At 42.8% G+C, this 27,467-nt stretch overlaps 1 protein-coding gene across 1 annotated transcript; it reads right to left on the reverse strand.

Moving 5' to 3' along the window:
- Window positions 1-24,701, reverse strand: niban2b (niban apoptosis regulator 2b). Its single transcript, XM_085424303.1, has 14 exons — window positions 24,415-24,701; window positions 13,982-14,112; window positions 13,618-13,746; window positions 13,424-13,529; window positions 12,535-12,702; window positions 9,751-9,866; window positions 8,998-9,102; window positions 7,154-7,316; window positions 4,803-4,990; window positions 4,523-4,678; window positions 3,239-3,352; window positions 2,018-2,125; window positions 1,765-1,876; window positions 1-1,134 (listed from the first exon to the last, which is right to left on the reverse strand). Exons 1-14 carry the CDS (start codon window positions 24,467-24,469, stop codon window positions 497-499), a joined length of 2,289 nt encoding a protein of 762 aa, XP_085280429.1. The 5' UTR covers window positions 24,470-24,701; the 3' UTR covers window positions 1-496.
- Window positions 24,702-27,467: the final 2,766 nt, after the last annotated feature.

The following is a 27,467-nucleotide window of genomic DNA, read 5'->3' on the forward strand; positions in this document are numbered from 1 at the left end:
TTTTGATCGATAATTTATTACCAATAAATCATTTGCTTCAGAAACTTCAATCTAAAAATGAAAAAGTGTGGAAATGATAGAAAATGATGTAAAATGACAGTTAATAAAATCTTTCTTGTTACTGATGTAAAACGGTGCCGTTCCCACCACCACAAAACAAACTCGTGCTGACATGGACACGATCGTCTGCACTCAGGATTCATTCTTTTGTCACACGTTCTTTAAGCTGCTCATCACTCAGTGACAGTTTAATGCTTACAGTTTGAATCACGCAGTTAGAAAAGTCCGATTGAAGGTCAAACCACAGAAAACATCCAGCTTCTTGAAGGCACCTCGATCCTGGCGCTCTTGCAGCTTGTCACATTTATACACAGCACACAGACGGTGCTCATGTTTCTACCAGGTGAAGACAAAGTTTGGGTTGTTGTGGTTAAAAAAGGTATTTAGTGTCTTAAACTTGGTATAAACGGGAAAAGCAAAAAGAAGCGGGCAGGATTCACTTTAGTTGCTGGGCTCCTGCAGCGACGCTCGTCTCCTGAATCTCAGACTCCTTTTGTGCTGCTGCAGCAGGAGGCAGGAGTAAAACCTCCGACTCCTCCTGCTTGGATGATGGCTGCTCTTCTGCCACAGCCTGACTTTCCTCTCCCTCTCCAGCAGACTCGGTCGCCTGGAATTCCTCTTTCTGCTGCTCCTCGGGTTCGTTGTCGTCTTCTGGCTTCCCTGTGGAGGCTTTGAGACTTGCAAATCCATTCTGGTCACACAAAGGTTTGTTTTCAGAGTTCTCCTCCCCAGCTCCATTCTCTTTCCGCCCCTCTCCATCTTCCTCTGGTATGTCTTCAACACCAGGCACCTCCAGGCACGACTCGCTAGGCAGGACAGCGGTGCCGTCCGTCTGGATCAAGGACACCACCTGCTTCACTCTTTTCTTCTTCCGGGACGTCACACTTTCCACCTCACCATTGTACTCGGCATCATTCTCTGCCCCATCCACCTCCTCCTGGTCGCCTCCGTACTGTCCCGCCCAGTCGATGGAGGGATTATCTCCAAGCAGATGCAGGTTGGGGTCACTGTTGCTCAGAACAATACTGTCCCTGTACAGATTGTGTCTCCTTTGGACTGCCGCCTCCTTTACAGCTGCAGACAGAGAGAAAAGGGTTCAAATGTGGATTCTCACAATAAGTTCAATGACTTATGTTGTGTGCACAGAGTACAGCGGGGACCAATATGAATGATGCTGATCTCCCGGGTTAAATGGATCCAAGATGCCACTTTTATATCATATTTAATCTGAATATCTTATCACAGTGAAAGCAGCTGTGACCACTACACGGAGACGTTTGTTAAACACTAAATGCTTCTTTAGAATTTGATACCAGCATCTGTGTTGCATCACTTTGATCTGTTGCACAATTCAAGGCCGATTTTTCATAATGTACCAAATGTAGGAATCAGAGGAATTAGTGGATGACCCGTCTGGACTCGAGGACCTTTCTGGGGAACTGTGTCGTTTGAATACTTGCAGAGTGTGCTTTGGCTTTCTCTGGGTGACAGGATATTTTGCTTTGAAACCTTTTTGTCTTGATCAACATTCATCATGTCCTGTCTGATTTGTTACTTTGTGAGTCCATGCAGGCTTTCCTCTTAATGGTACCCATTGCACTGCCTGCAATGTTGCCTCCTGGTAGTATAATAAGGCCCTCAGTTCTGACTGCTTTCACTCTGTCTTTCTTCATCGATACAGATATACCACCAAAGAAGACTGACCCATTATAATGTCCTTCATGACTGACTGCAGCACAACCTCTTCAAAGATGTTTTCTACCAGGATGAAGTGGGAAAAGTCCTCGAAGATGAGCTCCTCAAAGCGTGGCAACTCCTGGTGTTTCAAAGAAGAATGAAACCAAGAACAAACAACAATGAACCAGTCACAATGCTTTTCTTTGTTACAGAAACAAAAAGCTAAATGTGCATTATTAATTTTCCAGGTTCTGGGGAAGAGAGAAGGTGATGTACTCACAGATACAAAGCAAGGGTTGAGCTGCTTTAGAATGTAGGGGATGAAGATCTGCAAGAGAGCCTCGCGGAAGAAACACTTCCTCACTGTGCTGCTGTCATAGTCAAACTTCTGAAGCACAGGAATGAAGGAAAAGGACAGCTTTACTGTGTGTGTGTGTGTGTGTGTGTGTGTGTGTCAGTCAGATGGCAACTATAAGCTGTAACTTCATTTTGAACAAATGCAGTATATGTGGAAAGCATTCACAACGCTATGATGTGAATGCTTTGACAGGAGCTTCCATGTGGTACAGAGGAAGGTTGTTGGCCCTTTCTTGGATGTCTGCCACTGTGATGGTTACTGGTCCCAGTTCAGGGAGGTTGCTGTGGTCTGCTCTTAGACCCAATAGGCACCGAGCACTGCCGTTATGTGTTGCGTCCTTCTCCCATATGCTCTTCCAGTATTGCTCCATCTCCAGTCTTCCTCCCCCTTGCTGAAGCATTTTTGCAGCAGAAATTGTTGACCTTCTGGATGGTTCTTCTCTCTCCATGGGGCAGCGACGGAGCTCAGAGAGACCATCAGGTTCGTGGTGACCTCCCTGACTAAGGCACTTCTACCCTGATAGCTCAACAGGCCACGAGTTCCTGCCCCAAAGTGGAGGAGTTCAAGTATCTTGGAGTCTTGTACACGAGTAATGGGTGAAGGGAGCGGGAGATCGACAGATGGATTGGTGCTGCGGCTGCACTGATGTGGATACTGTACCGGTCTGTGAAGAGAGAGCTGAGTGTAAAAGCCAAGCTCTCAATTTACCGGTCGATCTACGTCCCTACCCTCACCTATGGTCACCAGCTGTGGGTAGTGACCGAAAGAACGAGATCGTGGAAAGAAACGGCCGAAATGAGCTTCCTCCGAAGGGTGGCTGGCCTCTCCCTTAGAGATAGGGGAGTTCAGCCATCCAGGAGGGGCTCAGAGTAGAGCCGCTGCTCCTCCACATCGAAGGGAGCCAGCTGAGGTGGTTCAGTCATCTGACAAGGATGGATCCTGGGTGAGGTGTTCTGGGCCCGGCCCAGGATAAGCAGAGGAAGATGGATGGATTAATATGCTCACACTCTATATGGATGTTGTAAAGTGGAGCGAATCCAACCACCAACCTTCAAATCTACCACCCCAGTCCTCCTCTTCCATGTGTTTCTGGTTTAGGAGAAAATGGTGATCTAACAGGTTTTTACTGATCACGTGTTTTACCTTGATAACTCTGTCCTGGCAGCGCTGGATAGTCTTACAGAGATCCTCACCGCCCTGAGACTCCAGACTCTGGTGAAGGATCTGCTCAAATGTATAAACAGCATTGTCCATTTGCTGTAAACAGACACAGATGGGGACACTATCACGAGTGCATTCAAATGTATCAGTATATTTTATAATAGCTTGACTTTGATAATTATCACATAAATATGATATGAAAGAAGATCTATTAACTGATCCAAAACTTGATGCTCCATGATGTGCCTCCACCTAGTCATACTTCCCCTTCTAAGCAAATACACTTTCATTCAGAAGTGCTGCCTTCCTGCAGTCCTGTTGTGTTCATGGTACTCAATTCCTCTGCAAACTGAGCAGCAACTATTCAAGTTTAATTTATTCTTACAACACAGAGTAGAGAGATGCTCACACAAAATTAAAGCAGACATAAGCAGTGTAACGTTGACCTCAGAAAAGGAGGCAGGAAATGTTTCGAGTTCAAACACGGACAGTGAGACTAACAAACCACAAAGTATTTCATATTCAATAATAACTCAACTATCCTCTTTAGAAATAAAACTTTCTGATCTCATCCTGACAAATTTACAGCAATCAGTGAACATCTCAATTCTAAGAGATGAAGGCGACAACATAATGTACTTTGTATGTGATTTAATACACAGGAATGGAGGATATTTGCATAAGAGATGTTTAAATCCAGACGGGAGCATTTCTTTGTGGTGTTTTATGTTTTAGTGTCTGCTAGTGTTCTAAGCTTCTTCAGAGCACACATCAGTGATTCTAATGCATTCGCCTTTTCATGGAAGTCAGCTGATATGAGTTTGTGTGTTACTTGTTTCTCGAGTCATTGTTTTCCTTCCAACTGCATTCTGTTCTGGGTTAGTGAAGGTGAATCATTTGTTTCACTATATTCATTTTGATTTACGTTGCCTGTATTTGTTACACATTCAGGGATCTGAGAACGGTCAAGTTCCTAATACAGCGGGGAGTTTGTTTTTCAAAGTGTGTGATGTTTATTTACCAGTAAGTGCTGATTGTAACCTCCTCCCTCTCCTCCGTTTATATCGTTTGTAACGTGTTGTTTCATTAGAAAATGTAATAAAATGAAATTTTCAACAAATAAAATGCAGATCTTTAAAAATACATTTGATCAGAAAACCATTCGTACAGTAAATTACGATTGTAATCAATACATCACTTAGACCTCCAGCAATATGTTAAAGCTGCACTGCTTTGAAAAGCCAGCTGCCAGTAAGCGATCATCACCTCTCTCATGAGGATCTGGACCCTCTGGATGAACACCGAGGGGCTCGAGATGTCAAATCTCTGATCCAGACCTTCCAGACTCAGCTGCATCACCTTTTCATAGCAGCTGCACATCTTCACTGGATGGAAGGCAAGCATTGAGATCTTCTCCATGTGCTGAGGAAGAGGAATAGATTACAAGCACTGAATGTCACTAAATGTTTCTGAGTTCAATGGAGGCAGAGGGAGTATCTCCTTTACTGAATTCCCCTCTCTAGGAGGACCTCCTCTACGTGCTCACCTGTGCCACCATCTCCTTAGTGCCCTCATTCAGGACGTTTTTGCTCATGTCCACCAGCTCTTGGAAGAAAACCTCGCGGACCTCGAAGAACCCTCGGCTGGTGGGCTCCAGCAGGGCCTCTAGGATGGAGCTGATGTAGGGCTGAATGCTCACCTTCAGCAGCTTCTCTGCTTTAGGAAGAACCACGGCTGCAAAACAAGAGAGAAAAGCAGGCTTGCAGTTTCAGGCAGACGTCTGGGATCGTTATGTCAAATTAGAAATGTGACAACCTGTAAATAAAGCCTCCAGTTGTTCAGTTATACATCAGTAATTTGTCTGCTAGCAGTGCATCTACCTTCCTGTGTGTCACCTAAACAGAGTAACTAACACCTCCACTCACAAGCTTCTATCAGTCACTTCAGTACGTACAGAACGTGGGGAGAAGGCATTTTCTTACAATGCTGAACTGAAGGGTTTTAAACAAATCCTAAGGACAACGGAGGAAGCATCAGGGCTGCTCCTGTTCATGTTTTATTGTTACTGTCTTTTATTTTATTTTTTTTCCAGTTAATTGTTATATGAATTATAATGACTACAGTATGTTTATCAAGCTGTAGTTTTGTGAGGATATTTAAAACAGGTTGCTGCTCAAAATGAGACTGTCTCAATGAGGTTTACCTACATAAATAAAGGTGAAATAAAATAAATAAATTTAAAAGAGTTAATCCAAAATGCTGCAGCAAGAGTCCTGACAGGGACTAGAAAGAGAGAGCAGATTTCTCCTGTTTTGGCTTCCTGTTAAATCCAGGATTCAAAATCCTGCTCCTCACATACAAGGTCTTAAATAATCAGGCCCCATCTTATCTTAATGACCTTGTAGTACCATATCACCCTATTAGAGCACTTCGCTCTCGCTCTGCAGGCCTACTTGTTGTTCCTAGAGTATTTAAAAGTAGAATGGGAGGCAGAGCCTTCAGTTTTCAGGCCCCTCTTCTGTGGAACCAGCTTCCAGTTTGGATTCAGGAGACAGACACTATCTCTACTTTCAAGATTAGGCTTCAAACTTTCCTTTTTGCTAAAGCATATAGTTAGGGCTGGACCAGGTGACCCTGAATCCTCCCTTAGTTATGCTGCAGTAGACGTAGGCTGCCGGGGATTCCCATGATGCATTGAGTTTTTCCTTTCCAGTCACCTTTCTCGCTCACTATGTATTAACAGACCTCTCTGCATTGAATCATATCTGTTATTAACCTCTGTCTCTCTTCCACAGCATGTCTTTATGCTGTCTTCCTTCTCTCACCCCAACCAATCACAGCAGATGGCCCCGCCCCTCCCTGAGCCTGGTTCTGCTGGAGGTTTCTTCCTGTTAAAAGGGAGTTTTTCCTTCCCACTGTCACAAAAGTGCTTGTCCATAGGTTTTGTCTGATTGTTGAGGTGAATGTTGTGATTTGGAGATATTAAAAATAAAGCTGAATTAAACTGAGTTAATTGGCTGGAAACAAGTAGAAGCACACGTAGATTAGATTAGTTAATTTATGTTGCATGTAGCACCTTGGTTCCTGGAGGAACGTTGTTTCGCCTCACTGTGTACTGTTAAACTGTATATGGTTGAAGTGACAATAAAGCCAACTTGACTTGAGATATCATACAATTTAAAAAGTTACCCTTCAGTAACTTTGTTTGGTTTAATGTCTCCTATCTGCAGCTGAAACTTTCTGAAACTGTCTCCCTGCTTTCCACAGGTCGACAGTGATGTTAAAATATCAAACTGTGAGATATTGCTATATTTTTATTATCTTTTTTTTTTTTTTAAAACCAAGACAATGTAACATCTACATATCTCCATCCATCTCCACACACACGTTATGTATTTTTACAAATATGTAACAGTAAGTTAGTTGCTGATTTGGCCTTTTTGTTAGTTTGTCTGGTTTCCTTGTGCTTGCTGGACGTCTCTCTGGCTACTCTCTCTCTCACAGCTACATTTAGAACCAATCATCTAACTGCATGGATGATTGGCATCATCATTCCTTTGTTCCTTTGTTCCAAAGCAGGTAAACTATAGGTTTCATAGGTTTATACACAAGCATTCTCACTGATACTCTTGCCATGGTGCAGTTTTAGAAACAAGCAATAAACGTTCCTATTAAGATATGAATCCACATTTACAGCTAAAACTGAACCCACAGTAAGAATTTTAAGCCCTGTAGATATTTAGAACAACACTGCTTTAACATTTACAGTTATTATTACGACTTCTACTTCCATGAGTATTCTATCGATGACGGGCTTGTAACTAACCAAAGATGAAAAATGCTCTGAGAAATGTGCTGCTAGTATCTGAATGAGGAGAAGTGTTGCTCTTATCCAACCTCTGATCTTGTTGGTCACGTGTTCCTTGGATGTGATGATCTGGTCCACGTCTGTTCGTATGGAGGCCTCTAAAGAAGAGCGGTTAGCCTCACACTTCTGCAACACTGCTTCATACTGCGTCTGGCACTGCGCCTGCACCAGGCTGTACACAGCATCACTGATCTACAAACACAAAACACACAGCTGATGTTGCCAAACTCACACCTGTGCAGTACATCGTCTGTTTAAGTGTCACATAGTAGCCTAAATGGTTTGGAAAATGCATGCAGTGAATATATTTGTATATCTGCGTAACAGACTATTGAGTTTACAGGTGAATTTGCAAGCAGTTGGGCTGTACCTGCTGGAGAGGTCCTGTGGAACTACAGACCTTTGAAGAAATGTAGATCAGCTTTTTTTCTGTTGCACTCACATTACTAAAATAAGCTCCAAGCTTATACATACACTACCAGTCACAAGTTAGAACACCCTAATCTTTCCAGTTATTTACTGCAATTCAAGTCATTCAGTCCAATGAACAGCTTGAAATGGTACAAAGGTGAGGGTGAACTGCCAGAGGATAAACAAAGGTGCAGTTACTCAAAACTGAAAAATAATGTACATTTCAGAATCATACAAAAAGCCTTTTTCAGGGACAACAAGGGTTAACAGGTTAAATCTGTTCTGCAGCAATGCAGGTTGATCAAGCCTTGAAAGCTGCTGCTACTAATTCCTGCAGCTGTTCCAACTTTCTGGATTACTCCCCCCTCTGCCTGCATAGAAGCAGTGCTGGACACACCGTGGTGCCATACGCTCGTCAGCTGCGGCAAGAAAGCCTTTGATAAGATGTCAGAATAAGACAAACAGGTCTGTCTGGGCCATGAAACATCAACACTGGACTACTGAAGACTGGAAGAAGGTAAGATGGACTAATGAATCAAAGCTTGAAATCTTGGGCTCATCACGCAGGATCTTTGTGCGCTGTCGAGTAGGTGAAAGGACGGATCCACAGTGTGAGGCATCAACTGTCAAACATGGAGCAGGAAGTGTGATGGGCTGTTTGCTGGATCCAGGGTCGGTGACTCGTACAGAGTGAGAGGCTCCCTGAACCAAAACAGCTACCACAGCACTCCATGCAGGACCCTCTGGTGTGCAGTTGGTCAGGGGTTCATCCTACAGCAGGATAACGACCCAAACGTAAGTCCAAGCTGTGCCAGAACTACCTCAGGAACAAAGAACAAGATGGTGAGCTTGGAAACATGGAGTGTGCAGCACAGTCTGCAGACTTAAAGCCCATCCAGCTGGTTTGAACTGGACAGAAGAGGGAAAGCAAAGCAGCGACAAGGTCCACATTCATGGGGAATATTTGATTTCTATTGTAGAATGACTGGCACAGGTTTGTTCAGCTGCTCTATCTGCCAAAGGTGCTACTTTGGTGAGTCAAAGGTTAGAATACATTTTAGTCTATAAACTGATTCAATGATTTCTTTTTTTAACTCCACGTGCTTATTTGTACTACGCTATTGTTTATTTCAGAGTGCAATCAGACAATCAACTGCATAACTTTCAATGACAAACTGGACAAATTGGGGTGTTCTAAAACTTTTGACTGGTAGTGTACATCTGAATGAATCACACAACACCTTTGTCATTAAAGTTCCTGTTATTCTGGCAAAATAGCACCATGTTTGAAACAAAAGTGCTAAAAAGACCCTGAAAAGTTCCAGAAGAACAAGGAGCATTTCAAACAGGTGATGTCAACATTTACAAGTCCCCCAATCACTGGTGCAGTATTCACCAAACTTGCAGGTTAACACTTATTTTGCTAAAGACTGAGTCTAATAATCCCAGAGTAGTTCCTCACCAGTATCCAGTTCCTTTGTCTCTCATGGAGTTTGCCTTTGAGGCGGGGGGAGATGAGGTCTCTCAGCTCCGAGAGGAGGCCCTCCATCACCAGGTTAGACAAGATCTACAAGGAAAACGATTCCCACATACAAATAAGAGGACCACGAGCGCGCTGCATTTTTACAGTCGCTCGTGTGATCGTCATGGTAACCTCTCTCTGTACGTTTTCCATGTTGCCACATGTAAGGAAGCAGAACATAACAGAGGGACTCACACAGGCCATGTGAGATGAACTACAGCGCGTGCAATTAAGTTTTCTTCCACAGAAGACAACGTAAAGTGGTTATGCTTCCATCAAACCAAGTCTGTTATCACATAATTAATAATATTACATTTTATTTGTGGGCGCCTTTTTAAAGCATAATCAGACAAACAGAATGATTTAAAAACACAGCATTAGACAATAACTTAATTTAAATGACATAAATGTGATTTGGGTTTGAAGAAGCATCTAGAAAAACCTGTTCAGCACTGAAGCATGCACAGCAGGGCCTGACTACGATGCAACATGTGCATAAAGCATTTAATCTTCTGACCATCAGAGGTGTTTGGTGAAAACTTTGAATAACCTCGTGTCGCAATTCAATGAAAAATCAGGTTGAGGGAGGACATCAAGTTTACATTTCATGACACAGCACCTGATTCATCCCAGCTTCCAACCCCCCCCCAAAGTCCGATTGAGGCCACAGAAGAACATTTCTGCCAACGCTACCTGTGACGGTGCACCACACATCATTTCCCAGGTGCCATACTGGCCTTGAGCTTGACGGTAGAGTCGCACTGCATTAGTGAAGGCTGGTGTCTGAACTTTTTTCTCATCTGACAAACCTGGAATTGAAGAAGCAGCCGTCAGTGAACTTTTAACTGATAACTGCAGGTCTTCTATCAGAGAAATGATGAAGGTAAAACAGGAGGGAAAGCAGGGCTGATGACAGAATGCAGCATCGTGAGATTAAGGAGACTCTTTTAAATAATCGAGTTTTCTCTCCTTCAGATGGTACCAGGCGATTTCAAACAAGAACAAAAGTGGAACAAATCTGTTTCACCACAATTAATTAGACTTTTTATACTTTGATCATCAATCACACAACTCCTACAATGATCCACGCTTCATTTGAATGTAAATATAAACTAATGGATGGATAAATTACAGTTAACTGTTTTTAGTTGTTCGCCTCCACCAACCAATCAAGCTGCAGTTTAAACACATAACACACAAACAGTGTCATCATTTTATCCTGCTGAAGAAAACACTGCGAGCTGGTGAATGAACAGATGACTTATTAAACTGGGGGTCGGTCGGGTGCAGGAGCCCAGATGACTTTTTACAATGAATGAATTTTGTTGGCTTCATATTCAGTGTTTTACACGAGAAATGTGAGTAAAAATGATCAGATTTCATAACTGTGTCTGAACAACATCTAGGATATATCTGCAAGTTAGTTTTACTACATAATTAAAACTAATGTATGTACCTTGGTAAGGTAATTGTTTTGCCATGTAATTATAGGTTAGTTGTGTAAGGACACTGCTCAGCTTTTAATTTGTATCAGAGGGATTCATTTTTAATTTTAAGATAACAGGAGTTTTTGGCCATGCAATCCATAAAGAGGAAAACGTGGGGAGAGGGCTTGTATGACACGCGGCAGAGGTCATCAAGAGGTACAAGCTACCTCGGAGTACACTCGTCAGGCCACCACAGATGGATCGCCAAATCTGACTGGAACAAAAGTCGGGCTGCTCAGAAGAATCCAGGGCAGGTTGAAAGAGGACAACCCTGAGCAGAGGTTGGTTTTTTACACTGCATAATCCACCAGGAAGCCCTGTGCAAGTCTGTGCTGCACCTCGATCACGCAGTGAAGCCAGTTGTAAAATGCACTTTAGAGTGAGGGGACCAAGCATCCAGATGATGTCACAGAGGATGCTGGTGTTGTTTGGCTCCACGTATGTGTGTGAACAGACAAAGCAGCACCCACAGATCCCAGCTGAGTGATGAACACCTCAGATCTGTTCTTGCCACAACAAAACTAACCGGAGATTCTGATTCACTGACAAAAAAGTGTGATCTTAATGTTTATGTTTGATATGCATGCATCTGGTGCTGGCCCGTCACATTTTAAAAGTCAATGTGGCCTCTGAGCCACCCCTGCTCTAAACTCAGATGAAACACAGGTTCTTGTACTTGGCCTTCAAAATTGTAGAAATGCAGCATCTATCCAGATTCTCACTCTCCATGGTCTTACTTTGGCCTCCAGTGAGACTGAGGGTTCGTGGAGTCATGTTTGCCCTTCAGTCTGCATATCTGTCTCTAAAGTTAGAAATATCCTGTCTCAGAGTGACGCTGAAAAACTAGTTCATGCATTTATTACTTCCAGGCTGCACGACTGTGATTCATTATTATCAGGAAGTCCTAAAAACTCCCTGAAAAGCCTTCAGCTGATCCAAAATGCTGCAGCCAGAGTCCTGACAGGGACTAGAAAGAGAGAGCAGATTATTCTGAAAAGACAAAACAAAACCCTTATCATAGAAGTGTATTATCCCAGCAGAGCACTGTACTGTCAGGCTGCTGGTTTACTTGTGGCACCTATGGTGCTTAAAAGTGCAAAGAGAGGCAGAGCCTTCAGCTTCCTCAGACTCAGGAGACAGACGCCCCCTGCTGTGATTGCTGTTAAACGTTTGTCCTTCCCAGAGTGCAGATCCAATCGTGCTGTTGTATTGTAGTCTTGACCTTACAATATAAACTGCCTTCAGGCAACTGTTGTAGTGATTTGGCACTGTTATTTATTTATAAATAAAATGTCAAAAAATGACAGACAAAAGCAAAAATGTTCTGAATCACATTTAGTGTTAAATTTAAATTATCTCAGGATATTTGTTTTAGTTTCACTTCTGATGGTTGTAAGCACGACGTCAATTAGATGTGCATAAAAACGAGTGTGTGTGTGTGTGTGTGTGTGTGTGTGTGTGTGTGTGTGTGTGTGTGTGTGAGAGAGAGAGAGACAGTACGAGGACTAAACTGTGTCACAGGGTATTTAATGAAAACAACTTCATTTCGTTCACTGTAGTCAGACTATCTGGGACTTTATGGCCCGTATGTAGTTACTGCTATAGCTCCGGTCAGGAGCTGACATCTTTATTGGCAAGTCTCAATCACAGCAACAGACTTAAGAGTCAGTAAAGCAGAGAAGGAAAAGAGAGCAGGAGCACAGAAGACAGAAAAGCAACGTGCAGATCTAGTTTTTGTTTACAGCACAGAGAAGAATCCAGAGCTCTGACAAACATGAATGAAACTGAAAGTAGCAGCTCTTCGTTTGCAGCCTGTCTAACGTGTGCCTTCCTCCTGCTTTGCATAGATTCCTCTAGTTTGTTATTCATTCTCTCTGTCCTACTATTATAGTTTTACACCACGCACAGCTGGTGTGGAGCACCCACCATTTCGTTGTACACGCACAATGACAATAAAGGGTTATTCTATCATTACATTAGCATGACTCACCATTGTTGGAGTGTCTGACACAGTCTTGGAGTACCATATACCACTTCTGCTGCTCTTTCTCTGTCGTCACACAGAAATAGTAGTGGCGGGCATAAGGGTGCCACATTATCAGAGGGTACGGAGTGGCACACTTTAGAAAGGGGGAACTTCCCACCTTGGCTTTAACACCTAAAAATAAAACCGTTGCATTAATAATACACTGAAAACCTCACTGAAGTTTCTCTGTAGAGTTAAAGGGTAACAAAAAGACTTCATGTTGTCCGTGCTCACTGATGGTGTGCAAACATTTCTGATTTTGCAGTCAACATTTCCTTTTCTTGAGTACAGCAACATTCAGAAACACCGTGGCTGCCAGTGCAACCCCCCCCCCCCCCCAGCCTCCAAGAAGACACATCTGCAGCTTCAGTGTTAAACTCCTGCATCCTCGCTCTCCAGTTTCCTCATTAACAAATTTGCGTGTGCTTTACCCCATCAGCCTTTTACAGCTAAGACAATGGCAGCTCTCAACTAACAGCTAAGAGAAATGTTGGTCTGCTTCACCACAGAGAGAGCTCAGTGCCTTCAGCAACAACATTCAACCAGTAAGGCTGAAGTCCTGGAACCTGTTGTTGGATGCACACTATCCACCCCAGCTTCACCCCGCTGTGGTCTTTACTGAACAACAGGGGTCAGGATCGGGCAGCTTATATCTACCATAGAGGCAGGGTACACCCTGGACAGGGCTCTCACAGTCACACGTTCACAGTGACCAGTTAAGCTGACCCCACTGACTGCATGTCTTAAGTTGCCACAATAAATCATTGCATTTGATGAACTGAGTTTCCTGTTGATTCGAGTTTTCCCCTTCCTACTGTAATAAGTACACTCTCCTTACCTACCCGCTCCTCACCTGGCAAGCTGTTGCTGATCAGATTCAGGTATTGCTCCATAGATGTCAGGACTTTATACCCGGCACAGCTGATGGTTCCTTTGGGATGGAGGAGTCTGTCATGGCACTGTGGTGAAGCCAAGGAAGAACAGAGTCGATGTATTAGACAGTGAGTAAAACTTGCTCATGTACAGAGAACACTGCACCCGTCTCACCGCCTTGCTGTCGTAGTACTTGACGTCATGGGAGTCTGGGATGGAAAGGAAGTGGTTCCTCCATTTCTTGTTTTCCTCCAAGTACTGGAAGAGGGAGCCTGAAAAAATGGCCTTGTTCTCCAGAGGAATCTGTGACACCGAAACCGAAGAGAAACCTTTGAGTCATTAAAGTCTCTCTCTGTCCATTCAGAGCCAAGAGGACTCACTATGGTCATAATCCAAATGATTAACAGACATAGCTCGCTAATCTGTGAGCAGCATCGGTGTGACACTCAAAACAATGAGCCACGTGGGACATCCTTACTGCAACGATCACTCGCTGGTGTTTGGAATAAAAGCAGAGCTTTCAGAGAGGATTTTGTACCTTGCGGTGAAGCAGCTGAGGTTGCAGGGTTCCTCCTCCCTCTACGTCAAAGCGAACTTTGTTGAACAGAGCTACCGCGTACTGCTGCTCATACAAACGCCCAAACTCAGCAATCACCTTTCCGGTCCGAGCTGCAAACACAAACACAAACACACGACACACACACGATACAATTAAATCTGCGCAAATGTTTCATGATGAAAGAAAAGAAAAAACCTGAATTTGGGTTACAAAACAAATTAAAAGGGCCTGTCTTTCTTTACAAGCTCTACTGTTAACAACGACACTTATTTCTCTTTGGTTCTTATTTACAGCAAAGCAGTTTACCAAATTATCATAATCTAACCAGAAGCTCAGGATTAAAATGACATTTTCTTTAAAAATGACCAACATCTAAAGAAAATGAAATGACAAAGAGGCCTGTCTTATCGCACACAGCCTGGATCTTACTGCTCAGTCTAATGTCTTGGCCCCGGCCCACAGACAGTGGAACCATTCCTGTCTTCCTTCTGGACCTTGTTAGTTTCTTCAGGCCGAGTTGTTCCTGCGTTCTTGCCTTACTGGTGCTGCCTTCTTTAAAAACAGTCACAGCTTTCTCTCCAGCTAACCTTGTTTCCTTATATAGAGAAATTGGGGCGTGGCAGTATGCAGATAGACTACAAGATGTAAGCACAAGCCTGTGGATTTGGAGGCAAACTGACTAACATGTGCACAGTGGTAAGAACAAACTGGCCGACATGCACGTGTCATGAGTCTAACGGTGAAATTGATTATTTTTTTTGCACATGATGAGAACATCTCCACACACACAGGTAAATGAAGCCCACGCTTCTGTTGTATGATCAGTCACACAGATGGTCTCACTGTCAGGTTCAAACAAAGCGGCCTGAGGCTGAATTAAACTCATCCTCTGGCCTTTATTACTGGAACAGGAATTCAGCCCGCTGAAGGCGACTGGCCTCCTTTTATACTCGACCTGCCTCAGGTGAGCATCTGGAACGGCCAAAAACAAAACGTCTGAAGAAAGCAGCACCAAACCAAAGAAGAAACTTTTACATGTATACAAACTCTTTCAGATAATAAATAATTATTCACATACTATATGTATTCATTCACCTCTCATTCTGCCATCCATCCGTCCCAGCCACCACCCCAACTCCCACCCACAAGCCTGAATCACCGTCCCCACCTGGGTGGGGGCAGATAAACTGGGCTGGACCAGTGTGAATGGCTAAACATCTGAACTTTGGGGTGTCCAACTCATTTTACACACACATGCGGCCCAGATTCCAGTCTCACGTTAAAACTGTGCAGCGTCTTCACCGCTGCTGCCTTTCTGTTTGAAACTGGGGGCTGTGTGGGCTTAACGCCGTCACCTTTTATTCAGATGCTGCTTGTATTGCAGGTCTGTTTTCAGTGGATGCAACACTCTGGTCTAACATATCGGCACGCTGCAAAGCTGTGCATTAAAGGAAGCATAGAAGTAAACACTGCGTCAAGACTTTTTTATTATTGAATTATTCAAAATTCTCAATGTATTGCAGCCCTAGAAGGGTTAACACAAACCATTTATACCCTGGAGTGGTTAGGAGTCATAGCTAATGTCACAATGCAGAGCAGCCAAGAGGCTTTGACTGTTGGCATTATATGAATAACATTGAATTTAAGTAACATATTGAAGTTGTAGCTGCAGTCAAAACTGCAACGGTTCCTGTAAACATCTGTGTCACTGTTTTTCACATAAACTATGAATATCAATGACTGCGGCGGCGGCTGGACACAGATACTGCAGGAGTTACAGATGACATGGCTGAATTAGTCCCAGATGAATGGACCACCAGCACCAACGTCATGTCATGCAAGACACGACAATCCTATCACGATTGAAGAGAGTACCTCTGACAAGGAAAATGATTTACCGCCTGTAAATAATGAGAGCACTGCTTTACACTGGTGTGCATAAATAAGCTCATCACTGTACACTGACAGTGATGAGCTCCCATCAACACCAGAAAGACACACGCAGGACGCCAGCGATGACCAAACCTAAAACGACTAATGCCACATCCTTATCTTAAACGCATTTACAAAGTCACTCGTTGTTTGTATTTCTCTAACAAAGCTGGACAGTATTTTTCTGTCTACGTCTTCATTGTGTGATAAATACAAAGAAAGGGAGGAACCGTCGGCCACCTTTTCTGGTCCTGCTCTCGCGAGTTTCTGGGAAGAAATATTTAATATATAAAACCTGATCTATGACGGCATACTTGCAGTGCTGGGCACATTCAGATAGCGTTAATGTTCTGACTCAGTGAAATCATTAATGACTTGGAGATCTGCAGAGAGGAGTGGGACAAAATCCACCCTGAGATGTGTGCAAAACTTTTGGCCAACTACAAGACAAGTCTGACCTCTGGTATTGGCAAAACCTATGTTGGCACCTAGTACTAAAGCACGTATTCAAAGGGGTCAAATACTTATTTCCTTCATTAAAATGCAAATTAATGTGTAAATTGAAGTGCGTTTTTTGTTATGGTTCCGTCTCTCACGGTTCAAATAAACCCACCATTGAAACTATGAACTGAACATTTCTTTGTTATTGGGCAAACTTGCAGAATCAGCAGGGGCTCAAGGAATTTGAACCGTATAACTTTCCTCAAGGTTTAGAAGTGCGAATACGGGAATTTTGAACAAACTTTCACGAGGCACATTTGTAAACTTGGACACTCTTGTTTGATGAGAACGCCTGGTTGGCAATCTCTGACCCAACTTATTCCAAAGGTTTTCTACTGGGTTAAGAATAGGACTCCACTTCCACACCAAAGTCACTCACTCATGTCGTCATGGAGTTTGTGCAGCAGCGCACAGCCATGTTGGAACAGAAAGGGCCCATCATCAAACTAGTTCCACTGGGAGCATGAAATTGTTTAAAATGTTTTGCTATGCTGAAGCGATACAAGTTCCTTTCAGTGAAACTAAGTAGCAACTCCTCACAAACAGCCCCCCTCCAAACGTTACACTTGGCACAGTGCAGTTAGACAAGTACTGTTCCCCCGGCAACCGCTAAACCTAGACTCGTCCATCAAGTTGCCAGACGGAGAAGTTAGACTCCTCACTCCAGAGAAATGTCGCCACTGCTCCAGAGTCCAGTGGAAGCTGCTTTACAATTTGGATGAAGCTCATAGGCCAAAGTTGGCGACCTCCATGCAGCAGATTTAGAGTGTAAAGACCCTTTAATGTTACACAGAAAGCCCCAGAAAACACAAGCAGCAAGTACTTGGAGACGATTAACAATGAATGATCATCTCGCTCCCCCCTTAAAAAACCAAAAACAAACAGTTTTGCATTTCATTGTTTTCTATGTTCTTTATAGATTTTTATTTTAAATCACATTTTACAAAGTTTCTGTTCTGGTATCATAGAGATCCTTTTCTGCAGTCACATGAGTCACATGATCCGAGAAAGGCCCCTTCATCATCACTAAAGGTTCAGGTTCATCTGATCCAGCCAAAACTATACGTTACCAGTAGTGCAACTGGAAAACAAACATAACCCTGGAGATGCCCTCCTGGAGGGAGAGGGCAGGCCTATTTAAACCATCCCGACGCCTCTACCCTGGTGTAAGCCAATCAAATTAACTACCATCACTGAACCTCTGCAGGGGGTAACCCTACTGAGTATACAAAAAGGGGAGTGGCCATAACAAAATGACGTGCTCTACTCCCTGAGCGACAGCCGTCCCAGACACAGAGTCTGTTTGCTGGTTCCACAGAACAAAGCTGAAGGCTCTGCCTTCCACTCCACTTTTAAACAGCCCAGGAGCCACAATTAAGCACGTAGTCTGAGAACCAAGTACGGTACTGGAACAGTCTTTGAAATCAGATGGGCTTCTTGCTGCAGCATGCTGGAGGCTTTTCAGGCAGTTTTTAGAACAGCTGGTTGAATGAAGAAAATATCCTGGCTGAGCTGGAAACCTGGAAAACATTTTCTTAATTACAAAAATATCGAAATACTCTCCTATACAGTGAAAGGTCAAAGTCAAATAAAAGAAGCCGTGTGCGATCTAAACTACAGAAACTGTACCTTTACTCTGTGTTCTTGGAAGGCTTTCTGACATTAACAGGAGACTGAAAGCGTTCATGCAGTGTTTTGGTTTGGTGTGTGTTCATGAGTGTTTGTGTGTGAGAGTGAACGAGTGAGGAGTTTGTGTCTGTAAGCCTGCGATGAAGAAAAGCGACAATATCAGCATTTTAAAGTTTGGCCTGAGCGCTGATGAAACATCTTTGTACTGCTGAAAACGAGTAATTATGATGGTTAATAATAATGTGTTACCTAACAAGCCTCAGGTCACTGGCTCAGAGTTTTACCAGCCCGTGTTTGTTGTTATCAACTCATGAAAAGCTTTTATTTTTATATTTTTAAATATTAACGCACTTTAATTAACACAATATTTTATATTATTTCACTTTCAATCTGAAAAATGTTATGAAAGCTTTTGGAAAAAGCTCCACCTGAGCTCAGCCTGTCAGACTTTTACACGTGACTGCTGAATACGTTTGTACTGCAGGTCTAGTTTAGTCACAAACGTGGGTGAATCGCTCGCATTTCCATGGTGACAATGGCGCACTATAGACCGCTGCAGTACACAAAGCGTCCAAGCAAAGAATTTGTGTCAATTAAATTAGTTGAATGGTTGCATCCCAAACACATTTATTGTCCAATTTGAACCAAAAGTGTGATAGAGTCCATCCCTGAACACATCTAACTGCAGTATTTGACATCACAGTAGCACCTGATGGCAACAGCAAAGTCTTTTTCCACCTCAGAAGCAGTCTGAATACACATCAGAACTTGATGATGCTGGCGTGCTCTGGTGGCTGGGGATTCGCCATGAAACAGGAAGCAGTTTGAGGGGTTTGGGAAGCTGGAAAAGTCATGAAATTTGGCAGAAACGTGCAGCGTGTTAAAGGCTCTCAGGTTGTATGGCTCTGGTCATTGAATATTACAAAATGGCTCTACGTTTCAACTGTGAAATCTTGCAGCTTATGTGATGTCTCAAGATGTACAAAACATCTCTTGGAGCTAAACGCCAAACCCAGAAGAAAGGCAGCTATTTTGAATTTAAAGTATAATTTTGACAGACTCCCCGGGACTTCATCAGATCAACATGACCTTTGATGAGTACAGTCTAAAGACCTTGGTGATGTTAAATTGTGAAGCTTTTGAATTTTCGTGAAATAATTCACCACAGGAGAAGATATCGCACATCTCAACTGAACATTGTTCAATCTGCCCCAGTGGCACGCTGAATCATCCAGTTAAGAAAACCTCAAAAAAGTCAAGTCCGTTCATCTGGATGTAGCATTTTCATGGGGAGAAACTTTTCATCACTCATCCAAGAAGTCACTTGTATATGTCAACTGAGAAAATGTTACGTCCAGATTCAACTTTTGGGAATCTCTCCCAGACTCCCAAATTCCTGATGGAAGACAGAGACTGGAGATATCTATGTGCCCATATTAGGTCGTGTTTATAGTTCCACCTACTGTCAAAAAGCTTCTAATCATGATCCAATCTATGCAACATTTTAATTGATGGTTCCACTCGATATGTAGCAGTATGTCATATAGTTAGTGGGTATTCTATATTGCCACCTAGTGGGCACAGAAGGTAAATGGTCAGTTGTAAACAGACCGTCTCTTATGTTAGCGCTTTTCTGCTCCAAGCACTCAAAGAGCAGTCAGTGAGGAAGTGATGTGACACTGAATCAGCCATGTGACTGTGTGACTCACCCTGCAGCACGCTGGCTGTTCCCAGGGTGCGAGGGCCTTTCATTGCTGCTTTAAATGTCATAATTTTGTTGGCGTCTGTCAAAACATGGATAGAAGGAGTTCTGTCGACTTCTTACTGGCCATGTCATATATTTCTATTGAGGAGAAGTTAACTTTGAAATAAGTATTTCTCATTTTATCAGACCTGTTTAAAACAATCACCTGTGCGATCAGTTGGGTATTTGCTGAAGGTGAGAGGACCACATGTCACCAGGCAACAGGAAGATACAGGTCAGAGGTTAGAGATTTCACAGAGCCAGGGACAAGGGGAGGGAGGGGGGGGGGGATTTCCTGTTTCACTCACTCATAGACAAAGCAAAGCTCTACATTCATCCGTGTAAAAACAAAGTCTTCATTAAGCAAAACACTGAAACACTGACTGTGACAACTGGAGCAAATAAACCCAACCAATAGTGTCCATTCTTCAGTCTTCTTGGTTTTAAACGAGACGCTCATTTTATCTTCAGTGTAGATACTGACCGGTACAGTTAGAGAGTTTTCACAAGTGAAGTGAAAATGAACGTTTGCGCTCTCTCTCAAACTCACTTTGACATACATATATGTGTAAATATTAAAAAAATGTCCCCTTCTCGCCCCTGCGGGCGGTTTATCAAGCTCGGGTCTTCTACCAGAGGCCTGCGCAGTATCTTAGCTGTTCCCAGGACTGCGCTCTTCTGGACAGAGATCTCCAATGTTGTTCCCGGGATCTGCTGGAGCCACTCGCCTAGCTTGGGAGTCACCGCACCGAGTGCTCCGATTACCACGGGGACCACCGTCACCTTCACATCTTCTCTGAGCCCTTGGTAATACTCCAGCTTCTCGTGTTCCTTCTTCCTGATGTTGTTGTCATTCACTATCGCTACATCAATCACTACGGCCGTTTTCTTCTGCTTGTCCAACACTACAATGTCCGGTTGGTTAGCCATCTGTATCTGGAAGCCCCACAGGACCTTAGGTCGGCCATTCTCCACCAGCCTAGGGGGCGTCTCCCATTTTCACCTCGGGACTTCCAGATTAAGGTTCGCCCATGCAGAAGTAGGTTGGAAGGCAATAACAGAGAAACCCAGGATTGGGTTTAGTCAATGAACTGAGGTGCGGGATAATCCATAATCTGGAGACTCTGCTCAGTGAAACTATGATTCTCCTGCTGCCTGGTTCTTCATGTGTCCATAACCCACCCCAGACAACCCACTCAGTCAACAATAGTTCAGTTTTCTCTAACTACAGTCTGTTAGCAGCTATGACATTCTCATTTTCACATGTCATAGTACCAATTAAGTGCTGACAACTCAATGCCCAATAATAACAGTCAGTATCTTCATGCATCCTGACTAAATGTTAAAACAAAGAGGCAACCAGGACACTAACTGATGAGTTTAATTTCTCTAATTGTTACAGTCCGTTTCAGTGTTTTGCTCACAAAACCCCCCAAAACACACAAGTAACTGGCCATATTCACACAGACTTTGTTTTTACATGCATGCTCACTCCAAAATATAAATGTAAATAATCTGTTACTAATCCAGTCTTGCTTTTAAACCGTGTGGTATCAGAGGCCACTCTCAGTTTTCAATAACAGGACTCAGCTTCTCAGCGTGCTAAAGTTTCCATCCAGCCACACAGAAACGTGTTTTTCATGCATTCCTCAAATTCCACATCTGATACGTGTACGTGCTACTCTGAGTTGTAATGACAGTGAAGGAAAAAATTATCTTTAGCCTCAATCATGGCATTCACTAAGTTTCCTGAGCTTTAGGTAATCCCTCTAAACTTTAAGCAGAAATCAAGCGTGGAGGTCAGTGTAAAATAGAAAGGTCACTGAATGTCTGTAGGTCTATACCAATGAGGTTCATCCCACATTTCAACTTCCTCCATTCTCTGTAGATTCTATTTGTATTATAGCCAAATCCAAGTCTAGTATTACTCAAATTTTCTTTGGCCTTTCTGGGAATCTGTGGCCAAAACTTGCAATTAATTCTTCAGACGAGTCATCAAACCTCAAATCATTTTTTAGTAAAAAGAAAAGAGAAGACTTTAAAAACAAAAACAAACCTGTGGAAGCGAGCATTGTCAGCTTCATACACACAAAAACTGTGAAGCTGGATTTTACAGTGCTTAAAGTTAAAATGTATTAAATCTGTTCAGCGCCATCTTCTTCCAGTACACAGTGTTACATCACTGGGTTGGTTGGTTTCGGTCATTACCAGTTAGGTAACATAAACTAATGTAACCGACCCAATAGCTCAGCGGAAGGAAAATTAAAGATTCATTTAAGGGGCTTACTTTGCTGCAACATTTTCATATTAAGACCAAGGACATACTGTCCACGTTCACTCTCTCTTAACCAGTAAGTGTTGTTGTTGTGTAGCTAGTTGCACTGATACGGGAAAATCCCCCTGTTGGCTGTAACATTCAGGTTTGTAAAGCACTTTAGAAATGAGAAAAGTGTGGAGAAGGGCCTGTTTGAGTTAGCTGACAAGTGGTTCACCCACATGCTGGAGTCAGAAACTCCACGTTTTCCTGGTCTGTGATGCTGTAAACAGTTTACCGATCAGGAATCCCATCAGTACGTCTGCAGGGAAAATAGGTCGTGTGTGCGCAACGGGGAGGAAACAAAAACCCCAAGACAGTCCAAGGAAGAGGCGCCACACTTTTTTCACGTCAGTGTTTAAAAGTTTAACTTTAATCTGTCAGAAAAACAAAAACAACTCATTCCTTTCATTGGATTTATATGTCAAACTGAAACTCAATGTTTTTAAAGTAAACATCTCAAGTCAAACTCAGCTAAATAAGATGTATAAGAAATGTGCCTTGACTCTGTCTTCTATATTTTTAAATATCAAAGCAATTTAATTAAGACTTTATATTATTTCTCCTTCAATCTGAAAAATGTTACGACAACCTTGAAATAAATATGGTCTAGTACACCCCACGCCCCCCTTTAGTTGCAGCCCTGTTTGCTGCAGGTATGCTTCGATGTAAAATATCTTCAGCAAACGATATAATTGAAACATGTATCAGACTAGGTTAACAGTTCATCTGCATATTTAAATACTTCTGGAGGATTACTGGTTGGAGCAGCGACAAAGTTTGTTTTTCTTCATGTCACAGTTTGTTGGTGCTTTGATGAAAGACTCCCACCAGCTTTTTCCCAGTAAAGGTTTTAATTGTGGTGACAGGAACAGACGCTCACCTGAGACTGAACGTGAACAGTGCATCCTTCATTTGAACATCAATGTCACTGTTGCAGCCAAAGTCAGTACAAAGTGAAACCCTTTAATGGATTTTTAGTTTAAGTCTCATTATATTGGTTCAGTTATTAGTTTATATCAACTAATTAAAGTCTATCAGCAGCAACCAACCAGCCAACCAAACGTTACTTAGATGTAATGTTCTGTACTGACAGGAGATGGCGCTAAACACGTTTCTAAAACTTTAAATCGAGCTTCACAGACAGAGTTACATCTATGTAGGGCTCCATGACGTCAATTAGTCATTATACATGATGTGTTTCATGTCCATTTTAATCCAGTACTAGAAAACTGAGCCCAAATATCTACCTTCATGTGCGGTCTTCTTTATTTTATGTACGTTGCTTCATTTTCTAAATGGAAAAAAAGATAAAGAGCCTAGAAACCCAAACCCCGTACAGGTCACTGGTCTATCAGGTCAGGACTGGTCAGGACTAACCCTACAAAAATATGTGTGTCCGTTGTTTTGAAAATTAAACATCCCAACAACTAAGCAATGAAACAGTAACATGAACACTTTTTGTGAGTGTAATAAAAGTCACTGAAGTTCCTGAAATTTGGCCCAGTTCAGGAGAAATTGTAACAACACCCCACCCACCACCACCAAAAGTTACAACATACTTGTGGATTCTTCTGTCAGCTGTAATCCTCACAAATAAAGAGAACTGAGGTGAAACAAGCCAAAAATAAGGAATTGCTAAACCTGAACTTTCCACTCCTAACACACAAACTGCAAAGTCAGAGTCCAACGGAACCTTCCGTCCAGTCTCGGGCAGAAGATGAGTGGAACATCAGGAGGTCATCAGTGATGCCTTTTATATGAGACACATCTGTGTGGACCAGGCACGAGTACTGTGACACTTAAGTCCAATAGATACTGTACACGAGTGTGCTGCTGAAAAATGTCAGCAGCTAAGCTTATTCGCTTCAGACTCGACAGCAAAGACTCCATATTAGAGAAAACCTGATAGGCTGTGACATGTCCGAGGCAGGGCCACTGACGATCAGCAGAACTTTATCTGCTGCACTCCCCATTTGTAACAAACTTTAACGGGTCACATCATTTCCTATTACGTTTCCAGTTTTTCCTTCTCTTTTGGTGTCGTGGAAGCGCTTCAGTACGACAAAGAACAAACCCGAACCTTAAAGACAGCTGTTTGGTCCAGCTAAGGAAAGAGAGCGGTGCGGTGCCCAACGCGCTACGTGGATATTTGTGGTTTATCAACGAAGCAGATAAAAAGCCCGTTTAGTTAGTAAACAAAGAGGTGCTGGACTCACGCTGACACTGTGGCAAAATGGAAAACACGCCAAACCAGCACTCATCAAACTAATCACCCGCGGCGCTCCTTACCTGTGATAATCTCCCGCTTGCCTTCATCCAGGTGACTAGAAATCACATCCCCCATGATCAGTGAAGCGTCCCACGCGAACGCTGCGTCAGACCGACAACTACTTTTTAAGACAAACAATAAAGTCTATAGAGACGTGTCTCCTGCCACAGCAGCCCTGTCCGCTCATGAAATGACTGCAGCGTCAGTAATAACGGGTGGTACCAAACACTCAAGTCGAAGCTGTCGAAAGGAAGTTCAAACTGTGTAAGAACTGTGCGTTTTTCTCTCGGACAGACACACCCTCCTAAGTAGGAGGAGAACTTCTGCCGTGCGGCCACGTTACGTTAAAGTCTCGTTGGGAAACAGCAGACCCAGCGCTGTGGGACAGGGAAGGTTATTATAGAGCAGCTGGACAATGGAGACGAAGTCAAAGCAGTAAAAAAGAAGATACAATGGCAAGAGAGAGAGAGTTGGTCACACAGGTTTAAATAACACACTAAAGAAGATGAATAAGCACGAGACAGGGGATTATGCATTTTGTGGACAGGAGGAGACATTTGAACGTGTGATGTTAGAATGCGCTGAATACAGGCAAATACTCACATTACAGAAAAGCAGAGTTCAGTTAAGGGTGCACGAAATATTACAAAGGAACGCAGGGCGATATTTGGGTTTTTAAGAGCAAGTGGTGTTTATATGAGAATATAGATGTATAAACTGACTGAGCCACACTCCAGTCCAGAAGGTGGCGGTAATGCACCTTGTTCGCCAACCGCAGCAAATAGCGACCACAGGGCTGTAGCCATGATACAAAGAAATCCTGAGGCCAACACAATCACCATTATTATTTTCCTTTTCCTTCACCTCGATGGAAAACATCATAAGATCAAGAAAAGCTTCGAAGGATAATTGTTTCTGTAATTTTACACTGTTTTTGTTGATTAACAAACGTTTCCATCATTAATGTTTGATGGAAGATGGAAGAAGAAGGAAAACAGCAAAATGATAAATTACAGTTTTATTACAAAATGAGTTTGAAGAATCCATGTTCCTGCCTCTAAAACTATATTAAAATTACTGTCGTTAAATATCATTTCGGCCCACAGGATCTTAGCTCGGCCACTTCACCACGCTGGAGGGCGTCTCCTATTTTGACCTCAGGACTCCCATATTCCCATATCCCCTCCATATTCGCCACAGATGTTTCTGTATACTATGCTGGACACTTGGTTATGGCGTTCCAGTTCCTGTGCTGCCATGATTAGTGCCTCTGTGCTGTCTTTCAGTCCAGCTTTGTCCAGCCTGGTAGGATTTCTGGATATCAGCCACCTCCTCTATCTGCCGGTGGTACCGTGCAGGGGCCTGTCCTTCCATGATGGTTCCTCCTCTTCCTCCTCATTCCTGGGCTTCTGCTGCCTGAGGTATTCACTGAGCACGCGGTCGGTTGGGCTCATCTTCCTGATGTATTCGTGGATGTTTGTTGTCTCGTCCTGGACTGTGGTGCTGACACTCACCCGGCCTCCTTCCTTCCACTTAGCGTACAGCCTCAGGGTGCTGCTTGGGGTGACCCGTGGCACATTACGCACATGGACATAAATACGTATTTCTTACTTGTCGGTGCTGCGTACTACACAATAACATTCAATATTTAGTATTTACTGTTAGTTACAGTTATCTAGGTTATTGCTGTGGTGTCATGTTTAGTGTGTTTATTGTGTTGCTCTCTTTTGCTTGTTTTTGTTTCCTTGTTTTTTGTGTCTTCTCTTACGGTCCTTCTTCCCCTCTGTTTTTCTTTCTCTCTCCCTTTCTTATCCCCCAGTCATGTCTGTCCCGTCTGTAACAACTTGAAATAAAATAAAAGAAATAATAATAATAACAAAGGTCAACCAAATGGACCAATATGGCAAGGCTGTGATGATCCACTTGGTAAAGTAAATCAGTTGGGCATCTTTCTTGGCCGTCAGACAATAATTCTGATGGCTAAAGATCCAAACGGGACAGGCAAAAAAACCAAATTGATAAAACGTGTAAAAGGAAGATGTCCAGCGATAAAACAGACAGGCTTTCCTTCTTTCCTTCTTACACAAGAAATATCTTGTAACTCACCAATCTCATGGACTCACGCTCAAAGAAACCACATAAACTTCCCCTAAGCAAACTAATGTGTACACTTGTGTCTGCATTCATATTTTGTTAAATGCGAACAAAATGATGGCAGAAGCGCTGCCAAGTGTCTGCACAGACAGAGAGGCTTCAGTTAAGAGGGAAGAAAAAGAATCTGTGTTCACGTTCAATACTTGAATTTTAAAAAACAAACAAAACATTTTCAGAAACATTTGTGGATGTTTGTTTGTTTGTTTGTTTGTGTTACTTGAACACTAAAGTGGCCCTCCAATGAGACGACAGTGCCAGCAGCGGCCCACAGCTCATTTGACCCCTGATTTTAGACTATATTTTTCACTACACCAACAATTGATAAATATCTTCTACAAACACGTTTCGAAAAATCTGAGACAACATAACAGCGATACTGGAAAAGCTACATTACTGAAGGTGAGTGAAACATTTGGTTCAGGTTGGTTAGCACAGTAGAAAATTTACAAATAAAAACAAAACAAATAAACAATAAACAGTGTCGTAAAATGATTTGTTTTTCAAAATAAAACATTTTACTCTTCTCTGTCCTTCTGGCTCACATTTGTGGATATTTGAACTCACAAGTTAAATGTATATTCTGCAGCATCTCTACTATTCCGCGTAACTCTGCACTGAGTACGCGTGAGAGCGTTGACTTGTCTTCTGCTGCCCTCGCGTGGACACCAAACAGCGTCTAAGTGCGCCATCATACCATAATCATCTCAGTAACTCTTGATGTACATTAGATATAAACTCACATTATATATACCTAATACTGATTTATTATCCCCGATCCATTATTTCATTTTCATGTAAGGGCTCATAATCGAGGCGCGGACGAGGCTTTCCAGAGTTTCAAAATAAAAGTACTTAAATTTCAGTCTGTGGGAAATTGACAATTTAGGGACAAAACTTGACCTGATAATCTAGATTTTTT

Source organism: Rhamphochromis longiceps, linkage group LG12 (genome assembly GCF_057381845.1).
Source record: "Rhamphochromis longiceps isolate RC_006_pf linkage group LG12, R_longiceps_female_GT1.1, whole genome shotgun sequence".
Classification (NCBI taxonomy): Eukaryota; Metazoa; Chordata; class Actinopteri; order Cichliformes; family Cichlidae; genus Rhamphochromis; species Rhamphochromis longiceps.